This window comes from Caloenas nicobarica, chromosome 7, assembly GCF_036013445.1.
Source record: "Caloenas nicobarica isolate bCalNic1 chromosome 7, bCalNic1.hap1, whole genome shotgun sequence".
In the NCBI taxonomy this organism is placed as follows: Eukaryota; Metazoa; Chordata; class Aves; order Columbiformes; family Columbidae; genus Caloenas; species Caloenas nicobarica.
The window spans coordinates 11,854,755-11,873,348 of NC_088251.1; the positions used below are offsets into that span (position 1 = coordinate 11,854,755).

Here is an 18,594-nt window from a genome sequence, read left to right on the forward strand (position 1 = left end):
AACTTTTCTTGTATAATCAGACAAATCTCCGATGACAAAATGTACTGGCTGATGGCTGAAATGTCCCTTTTTGAGACAGCTCACTCCTCTGGGAGTTGAGGAGTCATATAATTATCCAATTAGTTAAGCTTAGTTGTCCTTGTGTTCTACCCTGTTTCTTTCTAGAGCAAATGGTGATTCTGTTCAGAACTGCTAGAAAGCTTGATGTTACTCTAAATCTTACCACCTCCTTGACTGTGGTGACCAGTGAGTACAAGCTGAATGGATGGTTTGTCTCGTTTATGGCAAACCAAGTGCACTAAATTCTTGCTTTTTGTTGTTCATGTGATTAACACACAAACTAAAGTAAGTGTTGTGCTGAATTTGGCCCAGATGTCTGCGGGTTTGGGTGAAGCTGAGAACACAAGGATATGATTTTGCATCTTTTCCTTTTAGCACTATTGAGGAGTAACAAGTGACGAAACTAGTGTTGGCAGCCAGAGAGCTCATGAGGCACTTTCTGAACCCTAGGTCTGAGCCAAATTAATTTCTAATTTAACTCCATTAACAAAGGGTTGCAATAAGATGAGACCTGCCATGTTCGTCTATGGAGTGACGCATTTTATTGTTATTCGTTAATGTAAGATGTGTAGGGAGTGCTAGAAGAGCGTTTTCAGGGAACTAGTGTTTGGAAGAATAGATGTCCCCAATACAGCGTAACAAAAGACCGTGCTGAATGAAAGTCATCTTTCCATCAAGCTTGTTTGTTTTCTCATTTTCTGAGAAATATACCTCGTACCTGTTAGTATGGTGGTGTTCATCACTGACTGAAGATCAGTCAGAAAAATGTATGTTCCTGTTTGTGTTGATGCAAAAAGGCAATAGGATTACAGGAAGGGGAGCAGAAAACTTGAATTTGATTCATTTCCTGTTAGAGCTAGACAAGGGTGGAACCTGTGATTTAAAGAGCAGGTCAGGACCTTATGAAGTCCATCTCTCCATGCATTAGAGGGCAGGGAAGAAAGATTTTGAAAGTGAAGACCCAGGAGTTCATCAGAGTAAGCCTTCCCTCCCTGTCTTTCATAACAAACTCTCTTAAACTCTCCGCGTTTGTGTGTAACAAAACCAACCTATATCACAGAGCTGTTGTTAGGAGTGATCAATTAATGTTTTCAGGGCACTTTTGGGACCTAAAGATCAAAGGGACTTATGATTGTAAGTTTCACTACCCCTGCTGCCCCAGGATGAAAGTTTTACTTTAAAGATTTAATGTCTTCCCTGGGGTGAGAAGGAGGCAGTCCATTATTCAAGGACACCATCCTTATCTCTGTTGTAGTTGCCTTGTGGCCATGCAACATCATTCAATAATTCTGTCAAGTAGTATCTTTTGCTTGTGACAGAGTGCTAAACAGTGATTTATTGCTTGAATACACATTGCTTTCATGAAAGTGATTTGTTTAAACAACATCAAATGCTAAATAAATTATTCATTGCATGCTAATTTTTCACTTTTATATTCTGTAGTGAGCTCCAGAATAAGCAATCTGGGTATTCTACATACCATGAGTTTCAGGTTTTTTTTGTTCCCCTCTCCCCCACTGTTCCCGCAGGACACAGCTTCTCTCACAAGGAAAGATTTCTAGTTTCAGCCTTTCTCAACTTTGTTGTCTTTTGTGATATTTTTCTTCTTCATTTTTTCTTCAGACAGAGTTGGGTGAATTACGTTCAAGTAGAGGTTTGGATTGCTGGTTTGGGAAATACTGTGTGTGTTTGGAGTTTATGGGTATTTCTAAATCCTTCAGAAACTTCTGAGTCTTAACCAGAAGGGCACTGCCATAAATATAGCTTGCAAAGTAGGATCTTAACGGCCAAGTGGCATGTTTTCATGAAGTCTCTTCTCGCATGCCCCCTCTTTTTCTGCATGTGTTGTATGCCGCTCTCTCTTAGCTGCCAGTGGCTTTGCTGGAGCACCAGTTTGCATGTAAGATCAGGTGACTGTGAAACTCCTCAGGAGCAAGGTTTTTTTACTTGTAAATGTGCAAGCTTTCCAAATTAGCTTCAGAAATGCCTTCTCAGCATTTAAAATCTTTGTCTATTGGCAAAGCCCAGAGCCTCCTGAATGTCTCTAAGTGTTTGAATAGCAAGCCCGAGAGCAGGCCAGGCCCAGAACAACTTAATGCTTTTCTCCAATGGATCCTTTTGCACTTTCTGGGTGTCCAGTCTAAATCACTGGCAGTAACTGCGTGTTCAAGCAAGAGCTGCTGATTGACAGCAAATATAATAGGGCAAAAGAGTAGAAATTTCCTTCCAAGCAGTTTAAGGCTTCACCCTCCTCTGGTCTTAATTCTGAAATAATCCCCCAAAGGCCTATGTGGGTATTCAATGAAATGAATAAACAGAAGGCTTCATTTCCCCCTTGAAACATGCACAGAGCTCTCATGCTAATGGCTTTTAAGCATCAATGCAATTATAGTGTGTAATTGATTCTCTCTATACCAACTTTTGTCTTCTGAAATGAAACCTTTTGTCTTTCTTAACTACTTGCCTTTGTATTAAAACATTTCAAGATGACAGACAGGGTTTTTTTTCCCCTTGTTTTTTTGTCCGCCTTCACCTCTTTCATGCCTACTTCTGCCACTGAAAGAAAATCTATTATTACATTTACTTTGGAACCTAAATATCTCTGCTTTTTTTCCTACAGTAATTTACTCCCTGGAATTTCCTTTTTTTCATTTTAATTTGTTGGGTTTGTGATGTTTTTAGTTCATTAATTGCAATATGGAACTGCTCAGAAATATTTCCATGAAACAGATTCTCAGTGAATGAAAGGAGAATTTGCAAGAATGGATTTCAGTGTTGGAAAAGGGGTTAAAGCAGGGTATTAACTCCCGTTTTCTAAGTTATTCGCATGTCAGTGGCTAGGTTGTTTCTCTGGAATGTGGTAGGCCTAGATTTGGGTCCCTTTTGGAGCCAGGAGAAGCAGCAACTCAGTGTCTTGACCATTGAGCTTTAGCTATTACAGAAACATAATTTCCTTTCCTGTTCTTTGGTGGTGGTAGTATTTGAAATTATTTTTAAAGCATAATAAATTTATCTTTCATCCTTAAGAATGAAGACTGAGGCTATCTTTAAAAGATTTGAGAGAGATGCCTCTTTTTGCCTCTCATGATAATAATTCATATCGTAGTCTCCTCTAAGAGTTGTCACCTTGCCAGGGACTCCTGTAAGACAAGTGTAATAGAAACCGCTGTACATCTTGCTCTACTGATTAAATTATACAAGGCTGAAAAAGGAAATACTGGTTTCCGTGTTCGGCAAACATTGAATTTCCTGCATACAGGTGGTTTTTATAGATGCCGAAAATATTAATAACTATAAACAGATTTAGACAAAATCATGAGGGCTAAAGCCACCTTGGTAGATATAAGAACAAAAGAATTGTCATACTTGGCCATATTTCCTCTCCAACAGTGGCTGAAATTGTACACCCGGGAAAACTTGCACAAACATGCTAGATATGGTTTTACTTATATCATTGACTTCAGTGCACATCTCTTCCCTGAATTTCTCCTGTCTCCCCTAGAACCAACATTGTGTTCAGTATCCAAAAAATAGAGTGGGAAGGAATTTCCCAGTTCATGTATATGTAATATTTCGAGCGTTCCATTTTCACTTGCTCTCCTAGGTCTTAGGTACTGAAAAAGAGTGAATAATCAATTCAGGACAGTTTTGACTTTACAGATGTCTTTCATGTCTCCTTTTCTATCTCCTTCTTGGATTGAGAGTTTGAGCCATTTCTCATAAAAACAAACAAACAAAACCAAAAAACAACAACAAAAACCAACGAACCAAAAAAAAAAATTCCACATCTTTGATCATCCTTGTTTACTTTCTTTCTAATGTTTTATTATTATGCACAATAGTAGCAATAGTTTTTGAATTAGGAAGAGTGCAATCTGATTGCTGAAACTTAATAAGTGGAAGAATTATGCTTTGGACAATTTTTAATACTTTCTCTCTGAACTTCTGCTATCATCGCCTGTCACAAAGGGAATAGTGTGCAGAATCGGGCCTTTTTCTGTCCATTGAAGGATGAAGAAAAATGAAGTGATTTTTACTTTTTGGATTCTTCATAACAAAGACTCTGAAATAGGCAGTTGATAGTCTAGCTGTGTAACCGTGTGGCTGTCCTCCTCTATCACCACATTTTTTCTTTGCTTGCTGATGTATTTATGTAAGGAAGCCTGTTGATCTGTAGTCCAGGTGGAAAGCAAATCACAAAGACTTCATGTGTCCATAGTTCTGCTACTTGCATAGTTGTTAAAGACCCTGATATTGGCTGACTGGTATAAAATTGCTAAATAATAATACAAAGAACAAGATTTATACAAGTAATTTGCCCCAAATAATGAGTTCTCTAGAGTTTGTCTTTTTTTTAATTCATGAACAGCCTGTAAAATTCTCAGTCGTGAATTATTCAGACTTATTTATGAATTTGTTTGAAAACAGTTCTGCACATAGCTGCCTCACCAAACAGCTCATTGAGAATATTCTCGTGTTCTTGTTGTGTTCCCCCTTTTTTTTTCCCAGTCCTAAAGTTCTGTGCTGTATTGGGAAGGTAGAGATGAAGAAAGGAACAGATAGGGGTTGCCTAATTATTTCTGATCTTTGATTGAATGGTGCAGGCTCTCAAACACTGCCGTCTAGCCCAAGAAACATGGTTTATTAACACATAATGCATAAGAAAACTTCAAGTCCTTTAGCTTCCTGCTCAGTTATAGCAGACCAGCGAGCTTGTGAAAACTTAATTTAGTGCTTGTTTGTTATTGACTTACGTTTCTGCTAAGTAGGTGATGGGAAGGATCTCTAGAGCTTAGTAAGGGATTCATGGATCACTGCACACTGAGGTGTACTTAAACTGTCTTGACTGTGGCTGGACATTTGTTTCGCTCTTCCCAATTAGAAGGCAGCGTGACAGTTTCATCAGGATTGTCTTGTAAAGATAGTTACACCATTACAATCTCTTTCATGGCTATATGTATTACAATACCTTATTAACAAAATATTGTTATATTTAAGACTGTTCGTGTTCTGTGCATGTGTGAGACAGCCCTTATGCCAAAACATCTACAGCTCATACCAACAGAGTAACCCAACTGCAGATGTGGTGTGTTGGGTCCCAGAAGCTCTGGTTGTGTTTCATGGTCTTTGCCTGGGCAGAGAGCATCAGAGGGGAGGGAAGACTATTGTGGGTACTTTCGTCAAATTGTGGCACATCCTGAAGATCAGGTTACAGTGTAGGGTATATAGCTGGCACATGACTGAAATTAAAAACTTTCAATCTGGTTATTAGTTTTAATACAGGAATAATGCTGGAGTTCATGAAGAGCATCTCAGATATTTTACACCGGAAAGAATATGCTCTTAAGTCTGTGGCTTGAGACAGAAAAATCCATGGTGCTAGATGAGAAGTCAGGACAAAATAGAAACTTTTGAAGGCTTTCATTGGGTTGCTGGGTTGTGGAGAGAGGGGTGGGCAACCTTCCTTTTTTTTCTGGATCTTCTCTGGTCAAAAAGAGGTGTCCGATCACCGTACTAACAGTCTACAGAAGAAACTGATTCTCAAACTGATTCAGAAAGCTGCTGTGAGTGGTTTGCAGTCATGTATTAGAAATATTTCATCAACTATACCATTTGCATCACTTCCAAATCATTTCAACAAAATATTGAGTAAGGAACAGTCTGTACACAAGTAACACTGAGAGCTGATGGTGTGCAAGTCAGGAAAGTGGACTACTGACTAAATGTTTTTTAGTTATGTGGCTTATCCCAGAACAACTGCAGTCTTGACTGAAACAGGTATAACTGTATGTGCAAAGCATGGAAGTCTGAAAACATTAAAGCAGGGGTGAAACCTTTGCCTTCTTAAGCAAAGGCCTCTTACAATTTTGAAATCAGCACTTGAATCCTGTAGGACTAATCTTTCTGGCACAGTTTTAGATCAATCTGCAGATAACTTTCTAAAAATCAAAGCCAAGAAGTTATAGTGAACACCTTTAAAAAATTGAGTTCTTCTGTTGGAAAAATATCTATCAGCATGGAGCTATAAAAGTTGTTGGTTTGAATTTAGCATCCCGTTGTGCTGTGTAGAGTGGAAAGCATTTGCAGAGAGGACCTGGGGGGCGGTGGTGATGAGAACACAGCTGACAAAATGTATCCAGGACAAGAGCACTGTTGGTAGAAATGAGATTGAGTTGCATTATTACAGACCGCTTTGCATAGGTGCGTTTTTAATAATGGTGATCAAACCTTGAACACAACAATTGTTCCAGTCCAGATCTTTGTTTCACCTAGCTTGAATAAGTATGGACATGTTTTAACATAGTGCTCGTATAGTGTTCCCAGGAGTAAATTTTGCAATTGTCAGTGACTAGTGCAGAGTGTTACAATCCCTGACCTAGTGTGCTATTAGCTGGCTCACGTACTGGTTTCTCTGTAGTTGTGGCAGAAAATAGCTCAGTGTGGGCTTGCTTGCTTTCTGGACACACATCATTGGCAGCAGATGAGTTACACAGTCACAGAGTGTAGCCTGTCTCTTCCTTTTTAATGTGTTATGAGCCTGATCGGCAGCAGTGTGCACACTTTTGTTCACTACCTTCCTGATCAGCTAGTTAAGTACTGTTCAATAAGACAAAATATTTTTTTGCCAGGGGACAAATGTCAGGATAAATGTAATCCTTGCATTACATTTGGAATTGGCGCTGTAGTAAGGAATGGTATTTGTCCGATACCCCGTAGGAGCCTTCCTACTTGTATTTGTAAGGCAGTTGAAAACAAGTTCATGACAAATATTTAAGCCAGTACTAAACCTGAGCCAGAAGCACAAGGAAGGGTGTGGTGAGACAGCGTACACCAGTCGAACATGAGCGAAGGTAGATCTGTGAAAAATTTAGCCATGCTTACCCTAGAATTTCTCCCAAGATAGTAAAGAGCCTCCTAGGGCCTAAAATGGCAAATTCACAGAGCAGTCTCTTCTGTCCAGCCACTGATTCCATCTCAAAACATATAGGTGGGCCTTCACATCCCAAGTCTTGAAAAGCAATCACAGGTCAGGAGTGATTAACAAAGTATGTTTTCCTTGAAAATGCTGTTTTAGTTTAAAGAAAAACATAATAGTGTACAAGATGCAAATACCTTTGCCCTTCCTAGAATAGCCCCTGGGAACTGATTTCCTTTGGGAGATGGGTGAGCCAGGTTTAAGTACCTCTTTTGTCAGTCTGTCTTTTCCCAGGTGAGTGTGCTAACCTACCAAGCCTTCTGTCAATTTCTTGCCTGCTGGGGCTTTTCCACTTTATGTAAGTAATTCTAACAAAACATTTTTAGTGGTATACCTCATGGTTAGTGTACTCACTGGGGATGTGGTAAACCCAGGTTCAAATATCTTTTGCTCTGAACTGTCAATGCAGAAGTGAAGAAGTTTTCTCTCTCCTTCTCTTCCTTACCTGCTAAGGTAGAATAAGCCACTTCAACTGCTGATCCTAATGAAGAACAGACTTTTTGAAGCTTTGCATTCCTATGCAATAGGAAGGCTTATCTGTATTCACAGCAGAACTGGCATAAGACTGGATTTTCAGCTCCTTTTCCATTATATTTCTAGTTTACTTTTTCTTTTCTTTTGCTCTTGTTAGCTTGCATTGATTGGTAAGTGGTAAAGAAGGGACAAAAACACAGAGTCCCAGAAAATGAAAACAAAGGAAGAAATAAAAAAAGCAAGACAAAATTTTTCATTTCGTTGCTGTGCTTCAGAGCCGCTATTCTGACATTTAGAACAACATAATATGCATGTCTCTGTTCATTAGGTTCCTCAGTACTACATAGTGACAGCCACAGAGGGAGAAGGAAAAAAAAAAAAGGAAAAGAAACAATCTTAAATGGGAATTAACCTTTGCAAGCTAAATAACAAAGAAATGAGAACAGCAAAGGAGAAATATGTTTTCTGAAAAAGTAAATATAACCAATATCATGGCCTCGCATATGTTATTCAAATGTCATTACAAAGGGGAAAAGAGAATACTGAACACTAGGGCAGATATACCTAATTTTCTGCCCAATGACTTGTTTGTTTTGCACATACGTGTTTGACCAAATCTAATGATAGTGTTTGAACTACAGTAAATGACACAAGGAGACTGCTGAAACTAGAGATAAGCTTAAAGATATTAGAGACCTGATACAGGTCTGTGAAAATGAGAAAGCTTCCTCTAGGAAAATCCCTTCTGTGTTTTGGGAATAGGATATCTGCACCAAGTGAAGATATGTAAGCTATGACCCAACAAACTGGTGCATACCTTTCCACAGTGTGGTGTCACATACAGGTATTAGTTTGGAAATGTTAAATGTTAAGAATTGATCCTAAATTTACTAAGAAGTCAGGATATAACAACATTATTTGGGGTTCTGGATGTAGTAAGTCTGCAACTAACATGCGCATTTGGATGGGTCCAGGGGTGCCTCTGCAGAAGGGGTATTAAAACTATATTGAAAAGAAGTATGATGGAATGTAGTTGGGTTCCACCCTATCTGTCAGTTCTAAGAGAACTACAGCACTCAAAGCGTGTGTGGGTTTTACTGAAATTTCTGTGGGAAGAAAAAAAAGAACAAGAGAGATGTTTCAGCTCTCTGGAAGTGAAATATTTTGATTTCTCATATTGGCACTTTTGATTTTTTGTCACTTAATATTATTTCTAGGGTTATATTTTTTTTTTTCTTCTCAAGAGTGGAGATTAAAATTCTCACTGGAATTTTCTGTTGTGGAAGTTTTGAGATTTGTGAATTTTCCTCAGCTGCAAAAAGTAAAAATCTGAGCAAACTGTGAAAAAAAAATTCTCAGTCTGTTTAGCACCAGCACTTGCTGCTAATCTTAGTATTCCATAGTATTAGCCTGATGCTAATTCTTGGGTTTTACAGATGGGAAAAGTGTTTCTTGATTCTTGTATGGTCTTCCCCAAGATTACATCAGCCAGTGGCAAAGAATGGGGGGAAGACACCACTCATTTTCCTATTTATTTTGCTCAGTTTCTATGTCTGCTATCTTCAGTTCTGCTTCTAAAATCATCAGATGTCAAAATATTAATTAGGGGAAATATTCAGTAGTCATTGACATCTCTAGTTCCTCTGGCAAGCAGAGGAGAGGGCCAAGAGAAGACAAGGCTTGGAAAAAGATGCAAGTAACTGACCGGCTGCTCTGCAGATCCAGGAGAGGCTTGAAGCCAAGGGTGTGTGCAACTCCCACACTGTATTGAAGGTCTCCATGCAGGCTGGTGCTGAACCTCATCGAGTTCACTGCTACCTTTCATTGGGAGGGTTGTTATTGAGAAAGGCCTTATGTGCACACCCTTTCCTCTTTTTTGTTTTCCCTCCTTAATTTTCATTTATTTGTTGAGTAGGGGATTTATAGATCTGTATAAAGGGTGCTGTGAGAGATAGCAGTGGCACGGTTCTGTATCTGGAGCAGACAGCTGCCCTGCTGTCACTGATAAGCATTCCTGGGAGGGCTGAGATTGAAATTTAGCATGTGTAAAGCCCTAACTAGTGCAAGCCTTTGCAAAGCATATGTGCCTGCTGCTGCTCTGCCAGCTGATGCCTCAGCAGGTGGCTGGCACTTGGCACGTTGGCCGCCTCTTCAAAGAAGGACTCTTCAGGCTAGAGAGACTCACCTCCCTGATGACAGTGGGGTTGTCTGTTTTGGGGGATGGAGGGGCCATCCATGTCAGGGTGCCCAGGGGAGCAAAGGAAGGTTCATGGTGGTTGTGTGAAGTGCCTCCATTGTAGCATGGGATGCATGTTGTCCTCTGGACCTTTGGCCAAGGCAGGAGTCACTGTGGGTTGGGGCCACTGTGGATCGGTCACCAGTTGCCACAGGGCGGGTGCTGCTGGAGGACATGGTGGAGTCCAGGCTTGGTGGTTCAGGGACCTGGGGATGGCTTGCTGCTGTGAGGCTGGGGCTGGTGGGGAAACACGTGAGGGAGCTGCTGTGGAAAGCAGGATCTGGAGATGGACTTGGGAAGTCATGCAAGAGCTCAGGGCTTGGCTGGGCCTGGCTCTAGGGGGATGGTTTGCCCTGGTGAAGCACTGTTTTTTCAGGTGTCTCTACTGTCTCCATCATCAGCTGCACATGACTTGTGTTAGTGCAGATTGGAAACGCTTTGGGCAGCCTCTCTCTATGCTCTGAGGGATTTAACAGTTGTGCTGTAGAAACAAATGCCTGCCAGATTCATGTGCCCTGTCCCCTGTACCTTACTCTATCGCGGTAACTATGTGCTCACTTGTGTCCTCAGCTCCAGCGTGGCTGTGCTTTTCCTGCTCTGTCTCACATGCTGAATGTATTGGAAAGAGACGGTTCATGGTGTGGCTGGTCTGGGGCTACTGGTTTGTAAGAGGTATTATAGGATGGCTGTTGCCTTTGGAAGTGGCAGTGGTGAGCTCTGTTCCTCTCCCCCAGTGCAAGCAGCCACATGGCTCTGTTGTGCTGGTGCCAGCTTGCACAGAGCTTATAGGGGCTGAATTTGCTCCAGTACTTGTTTCTCTGCCAAATTGGTTGAAGTTGGCAATATTATCAAGGGAGCAGGGGATATGTATTAGTGAGTCTCATTTCTTAAGAACCCAGGCTGAAAATAATAACATAGAGGTATACAGATCAGGGGTTTTGTCAGATAAGAGGTGTTGTGCCTCTTTAGTTTACTGCGGTTTTAATGGGATAGAGAGGAGGATAAGATATACAGTGACTTGGCAGGGTGAAATGCAAAATAAATTAGTAGCAGTAGTAATGATCTGGTAGTTTATGTCCCAAATATAGGTCTTGTTAAAGAAGCCCATCATCTTGAATGTCAATATTTATATATATATATATATATATATATATATATATATTAACAAAAGAGCAGGCTGAAATGCTTTGCTGGAAATTCTTTTTGCTAAAATTGCTTTCCTCCCCATGGTAAGATAATTTTATTCTAGAAGTGTCTGTTTTGGCAGGAGGGAAAAGATGTTTATCAAAAGAGCTAATAAACCTCCTAAACCTGGAAACACTACCATTCTGGCTAAATAGAAATCTTTTCACTGAAGTCATAGAAGTGTTGGTTGTTAGAGACATTTGGAGGTCTCTAGTTCAACCTTTTACTCAAAGCAGGATTACCACTGGCTATAGATCAGGTCAGCTATGACACTTTGTCTAGGCAGGCCTCAAAAATCTCCAAGAATGGATGCTTCATAGGTGTTCTGAATAGCCTGTTCCAGTGTTGAACTATTTTCCTTATGGAGATTTTTTCCTGATGTCCAGTCTGAGTCTCCCAGGCTAAGACTGGTGATCATATGCTTGTGTTATCTCATCTGCTACAACCAAAAAGAGTTTGACTGGAGACAGGCTGGTTAGGTATCTGTGGACCACAGCTGTGGAAAAGATCAGCAACTTCAGTGCTTGTGAAACATAGCAGAAAGTAATCACTATTTCTGTTGCGTACAGCAGATCTCATCTGGTATCCTGAAATATTGTCTAGCATGTCAGCTCCTTCCCACTGAACTCTGCCTCCTGAGGTTAAGGCAAGAACCTGTTGGCGATAGCATGCAGAGGAGCTGAGCAAGAAAAGATCTGATTGGCTCAACATACATCTCTGCAAATACTTCCCATGTCAGTTTAGGCAAATGCTTTTAGCAATTCATTCAATTATGTTAAGCACCCATTAAAGGAATTCTAAGCCCTCCCTGGGGTCATTTCAGTTCTGTAAGATTGTAATTGTTTGAGACTAACCATGATTTCTTCTTTTGCCTTCAGGTGATTCTAATTCTGACAAAACTGTATGACTACAACCTGGGAAGCATCACAGAGAGCTCTCTTTGGAGGTATGGAGATAAATTGAGTTAATAATCACCACCTTACTTAAATAGAAAGAACCCAATACAATTATTTTATTGAATTTAATTGGATTTTTTAAAATATGCTGGAAGGTTTGTAGCTGAACCCTCTCATTTCTATTCTTTCATGCTCAAGGATGAAGAGGCTGAAGTCTGATTGTCTTGTTTCAGCTAGATAACATATTTAATGAACCTGCTATCATTTGATTTCCCCTTTCCCATCTTATTCAGAATCAAATAAACCAATTGGTTTATTTTTAGGCGAAGTTAGTAGCCTTAAGTCCTTGTTTGTAAGGAAGAATCTTATGGCCGTCTGCTGCCCAAATGATCATTATGAAAAGTCAGTGCTACTAAGACTGGTGGAATACCTGAGAGCGAGTATTCCATGTCTGTTTATCCAGAACTGATAGTATTAGCACAAGATAATAGATTACCACTGGTGTGATGTTTACTACTAGGCTGATTTATAGTGAATGCCTTGATACTTTCATGATTTCAAAGCATATCATGCACTTTGTGAACCAAAAGAAAGAGAGTTGGACCATGTTCTGTTTCTTAAGGCTATTATTTGGATTCAGTGAGAGCAGATGGTGCCTGTTTTTCTCTCTTTCATGACCTGTAATTGACGAAAGGGAGGTTTTCTTGTCATTCCATCTGTCAACCATTGGTGGGAAGTATAGGGGTTTTGTATGCAGGTCATTGGTGGAAGTGGACAGGCTACCATCTTGATACAAGAAGACTTTGGGTATTTGAAACTAAAACGTCTTGTTAGAATGAACTTGTTTTGATGAACTTGTTGAAGAAATGTTTTTCATTTTCAAGGAAGAATTTTGGGTCAGAAGTAGAACAAATAACATTTCTGTTCAAGGTACTGAGCAAGGTTTTAAGAGAATGACAGAGGAGGGATTTGACATGGAGTGTATTCTGAACGCAGGCTAGTGCTGTACTCGCTGGCCTGAAGAAATAAAACAAACAAACAAAATACTTCAAAAAACCATAAAAACCAAAAAGCTAAAGAAATTCAAAGTTTCTAGGATTTGTTCTGAACAGCAACAGGAACACGTTACTGGTTTGTGGGGTTGGACAAATGGTTTCTCATCCTGCAGTGAGGGGATACTTAGATCTTTCCATTTCTTATACATTACTGCTATGTTTTGAGATCACAACTAATCCCATTTTCTCTACTCCCTTTGTCTTTACTATGGTGTATACACCATAGTAAAGGACCTTTCAGGACTGTGGCTTTGGCAATGTTTTTCTGAAAGCGTTTTGGGGTAGATTGTTTTACTTCCTAATGGTTTTGAGAAAGAATCTTCATAAATATGAAATATTTTTATTTCCTCTTACTGTCCTCAGTCATTTCAGCCTGAAAAAATATTAATCTCTGTTTCTTCCTTCTTTGAGGAAGGTGTGGTGTTTCAACATGTGGAGACATTTCTTTCCCCATTGATGACAGTGTTGAAGAATTAATTTACTCATGTGATGCAATGCAGGATTGTGTTGAGGTATTGGTTTAGGACTGAAAATAGGACAGACACATGATAGTGGAAAACACACTTCTTGTTGAAGTGTATGAATGTGGGCTCGAAATTGTGCTGATGACCTTATGCTGTTGCCTTTTTCAGAATTGGTTTTTTGTGGAACATGCCCCAGTGGCATAAACTTTATCCCGATTGTAAGAAAAGGGACTGTGGGGATGTCATTGGAAGATGTACCAGAAGATGGGGCTTGGGCAGTGTAGCAGTCCTAGAGCCAGTGAGTGAAACGCAGTTGTCTGGACTTCAGACAGTCCTAATGTCAGAACGTGATTAACAATAAAGTAATAGCCTGGTTGTTTCCTCTAGTTTAGTACCATATTACAAAAAAAGCAGTCTAAGAATGAATATATGAACAGGTTTGTCATCTCTGACACTTTCTCCTAGTATTCTCCTAGGATTTGTTCTTAGGTTTGATGGTCCTTCCTCAACCTTCAGTTTAAGGTCTATCAAGGTCTGAATATCTTTGGGGGTTTAGTATATAACAGGGGACTAATATCCCACGTGCTAACTTTCTTAATGTCTCTTGGAGCATGTTAATTTTTTTGGTACCTGTGACATCTTAGAGCTAGGAGTTCCACAGATTGAGGAACCACTTGTCTTGCTTTGGACCTATCAGTTTCAGGTTCACTTGGCACATGTCACTTGTGAGGACTTGGTTACAGTTCCATGGCCAACCATCCAGAATCCCTGGGCAAATACTTTGGACTGGGAAATGTTGAAGGAGAAACAGGATAGCTAAAATCAACTCACTTATCTTTGTAGTGCTCCATTATTCTTGATTGGCTCTTCGGTGCTCATGACTGGTCTGAAAGTTGCCAGTGAACTTCATTGTCATTCCTTGGTCCTGTTGCCTTACCCATGCCTCAGGTGGTTATATTGTGCTCTGTCTTGAGTCTGTCTCTGGTGTTAGATCCCTGCTCACCATGCATGCATGCCTTCAGGTCACTAATAAATATCCTTGTGAAGATCCCAGGACAGGTTCTCCATTCTTAGTGTGAACGGAAAAAAATGACAGGATGGGTGTATCTTATTATTCAATGTACCTGACAGAGGTTATTAGCTGTTGCTCCTCCTGGCTGCTTAAGTGACATGTTAATTTAAATCTCCCTGCTTGTTTAAAAAGGATAGAAAAAAACAGAAGTGAGAGAAGAAGAGAAATGTATCTTATGCTTTATTTCATGCCTCTAGTTTTGATGCTGGCAAATGGAAGAAAGCATGATCTCATGTCTAGTTTGATTTCTGATGTCAAGAGTTCTTGTTCCTTAAGGACAGAGGAGAAAGGCAGTTCTGCAAGTACCTGCAACTGAAGAGGAATCTCTGCCTTGAATACATGACAAAGAAATACCACGCTGTCCTCTTGTGCAGAGTGCATTCTCAAAAGGTTGATGAATGATGAGGGGCTGTTTAGAAGCATGTCACAGAAACTAGTCATTTATGCTATAGCTAGTTATAAGCATATCTGTCATTCGAAGATGTAGTTGGGTGATTTAAGCAGTCTTGTGACAGATGGGACTGTAACCATCTATAACACAACTATGCCATTGCCTACAAGATATGAATCTATCTTCTTTATAAACACACCACTGCCTGCAAGGATGGCATTTCCTTGTAATTTTTCAGCCAGTTTAACTACAGCAGGCCACAGCACTAATGGATGGAGATCACCCTTCTAAAACTATCGATGAATTAAGAGGCCACTGGCAACGGACATGAGGGGATGAAATACAGTAAGAGAAAAGAGACAGGGAGAATCTGTACAGTCTCTTAGAGTGCTAAGGCTCTATGCTCACCGAGCTTCGGATGGCAAGTGAGCTGCTGCTTCTGTATGTGGGAAATGAGATTTCGCATCAGGCTGAGCCTCACTTTAATTACGCAGTTATTCTCTCAGCAGCCTTTTTCCACAGTTTTAGTTGTGGGGTTTTTATTTACTTCTTGTTATTCTTTTTATAGAAGAGGAAGAAAATGGAGGGGAAAAGATTACCTGTCACTGAGCAATTAACTGAGTGTATTGGATTTATTTCTCTTCTTCTCCTAGAGATATCTCAGATCACGAAGAGGATTAAGCTGTGAGAGTTAGGAGAAGATATTTTTTACTACTGGAGTAAGATAAGCTTACGTTTCCAATAAATAAATATGTCAGAATAGTGACTGTTATCCATGAGCTGCAGACAGCTGTGGGGAGCACTAATCTTTTTTCTGTTTGTGTAAATATGATGCTTTGGAAAGATGTGTGTGCAGGACACTTTCCCTCAGGGCAGTGAGAGGCTGATAAGCAAGGATTGCTGCCACTCACTTCTTTGCCTTCTTATGACTCCATATTTCATCACAAATGAGTAATTTCATGGAACTAGCTGTAAAAATAGCAGTAATTAAACATTGCTTTTATCCAGAAAGTAGGAAGATCTAGAGTTTGCTTGGTTTGAGAGCGTTTGTATTCTAAATCACAATCTGTTGCTCTGTTGGTTCTGGAAGTTGTTGATAGTAGTCCTGCACTCCAATGCTGTGCCTGAACTCTGAGTTCCCTGGTTCAGGAGTGCTTAACACTCCAGCCTGTTTTCACTGCTCCTGGTTTCTGCAGTAAGGAAGCTTTAGCACATATGCCATAAAGGAATCTTAGGGACTCTGAAAAATACCTATGCCTCATACAGATCTAGCTTTAACTTCCAATATGTAAAGCAGGTTATGTTAATAGTTGCACTTACCCCACCCTGCCCCAGATATCTTAGAGTGGGTTTAGCTAACTGGCATCTGCAATATTTTGAAGACTGCCTGGTGATAAATATTAGAGAGGTTGCAGCAAGATAAAAATTCTCAGAACTCCAAGACTCTGTTTCCAGTTTTTTTATGGCCTTTTTGTTTAAGCATGAACTAGTGCTGTAGCCCTTCCATCACTTTACTCAGCTCCACCTTCCAACACCACCAATGCACATCTGCAACTCTGTCCTTTCAAGAAGGGAAATTGGGTAGGTAAGCCAGAGAAGAATCAGACCCCTCAGAGCATCTCCACTTCTCAGTATTGGAATAAACTTCATTTATCTTATGGGACAGTTCGATAAAATAAATAATTCACTGCCCTTACCCTGTTTTTATCCTTTTCTGCTCTCAGCCACTGCTGGAGACAAGATTTCAGGCTAATGTAGACCAACGTACTTGGTATTCTACCAAGGTCTAAGTACCGTTGCTTTATGTCTGTATGTTGGATAGTCCCATAATCTCCATTGCACATGGGAGTGTTTGCGTTAAAACACTTATTTGTTGGAGATGGGTTTGCACTAGCTGGTCAGCTACTGAAAACGAGCAAAGGCCAACAGGAATGTGTTCTTTTCTCTTGCAGCTATTCTAGGGCTAGAAGCCTCAGGGAGAAAGACAGATGTAGATTGAGGATCAAATCTGAATACAACCTTGCAATATTAGCCAGATGATCTCTGTTAGGCATCTTTCTCCCTTGAATCCTGCTGTTTGAATAGACTTGGTTGTGAGTTGACCTCAGCTATGTGGTTATAAATACCGTAGATGCTCTAAAGCCTCACTTATGTTTCTGCATGCAGTTTTCTGGCTCCTTGCTATGTAAGAATGCTGTCTACAGATAGGAGCTGTAGCCGCCCATGTCGTCTTCAGTATTTTTGATGTGTTTGTGAAGATTTTCTTCTCTAGACCAGAGACTTCTTGCAACAGGAGACTTTGAAGACTGTCAGTATTTGCTTACTTCTTTTGAGGGGAATTTCTAGAATACGTCTGGTGTTGTATTTGTCATTTTCTTGCACACTTTATGCTGGTTCCTTACTTCTGTTTTGCAGATGAGCTGTTCTTAACTCATGTTTATTTTCTACCTGCTGAGCCACATTAATAAGGTCATAACTTATGGCTTAGTGATACAGTGTGCTCTGCAACAGCAGATTAGGGCCTTTTAGCTGAAGCAGGTAGAAGAAACAAATCCATATGAGAGAGGAACTGACAAAACAAAGGGAGGGAAAGTCACGTGAAGCACGTTTTAACCAGCAGTTTCATGGGAAAGGGGAACTTGAAAAGAACTATTTGAAATGCATTTACCTATAAATATGGTGCTTCAGTTGCTCAATGTAAGTCACTTTTCTTAACTGATTATCAGAGCTTGATAAATGCTGCTACGTTATCTCCCATGGGCATTTAGTGAAATTGTAACAATGACATTTCCTTGTGGTTTTTTATTTCAATTTTTTAAATTTTTTTGCTCCCACAAACGTATGAACCCTGGGCTGCTCGGTGTGTAGATGCTGGAGGGCATCCGGAGGGAAGGAAGAGTGGGTTTGCACACTCAGCTATTCACAAAAGAAGCAGTGTCTTTTTACGGTTTGATTGCAGCAGGATACCTTGCTCTGGAAGCAAGCTTAGAACATGAATTTCGCATGCTGACTGAATCTGGAGCCAAGTACAGCCTTTTCCTGTGTGATGGGACACTGTTCAGCCATGAGGACACCTAGGGACCTAGCAGCTTCTATAGCTATCAATTTTTTTCACGAGGGGGCTCATTTTACCCTGGTGACCAACAGTAATAAATTTCTAGCACAGTCAGTTCTTCTAGTTGGTTGCCAAAGTTTCCTAGGGTGTTTTGCCTGCTATCAAAAAGAGCTCCCATAACACCAGAGAAAGGAGAAAAAAACAAACAAAAATCTTATTTAATTTTACCGCATTCTTACCTTCCATGAAGAACGAGGGCCAGTATAACCCTTGCATTTTGCGGTGTAACGTTTGTCTTTGTTAAATCAGTTTCAAGTAAGTTCTGCCTTGGCATGCCTTGAAGAATCATACCCTGATATTCTGAAGGATCAGATTTGGTTGAGGATTTAGTGATGTGCTCCTCATTCCCTGGTCTGCATGGATAAAACATTCAGCACTACTGACGACACAAATTTATTAAGCATATTAAAAATGTGTTCCCTATTGCAGCCAGTCATGAAATGTAGGACTCTTAGTAAATAAAAAAGAACCCAAATAAATTTTCTGCATGAAAAAAAACATATAAATCAAGATAATAAATATTAATACTGACATATATTACCAATGTATTGTAAGTACCAGATGCACAATGTTCATGCCACTTTATAGACATACAATGTTTAAATGTGGTTTTTATTCTTGTTCTGCAAATTAGAAGATGGACTTGCACATCTGTTTCCTAGACTATACC

The 18,594-nt window shown here is 40.0% G+C and overlaps 1 protein-coding gene across 1 annotated transcript in view; it reads left to right on the forward strand.

The window, feature by feature from the left end:
• Positions 1-18,594, forward strand: part of SORCS1 (sortilin related VPS10 domain containing receptor 1) — a 288,127-nt gene that overhangs the window by 76,897 nt on the left and 192,636 nt on the right. The window contains exon 2 of the mRNA XM_065638462.1: positions 11,810-11,877. Coding sequence (XP_065494534.1) covers positions 11,810-11,877 — 68 coding nt within the window. The remainder of the gene's footprint in view (positions 1-11,809; positions 11,878-18,594) is intronic.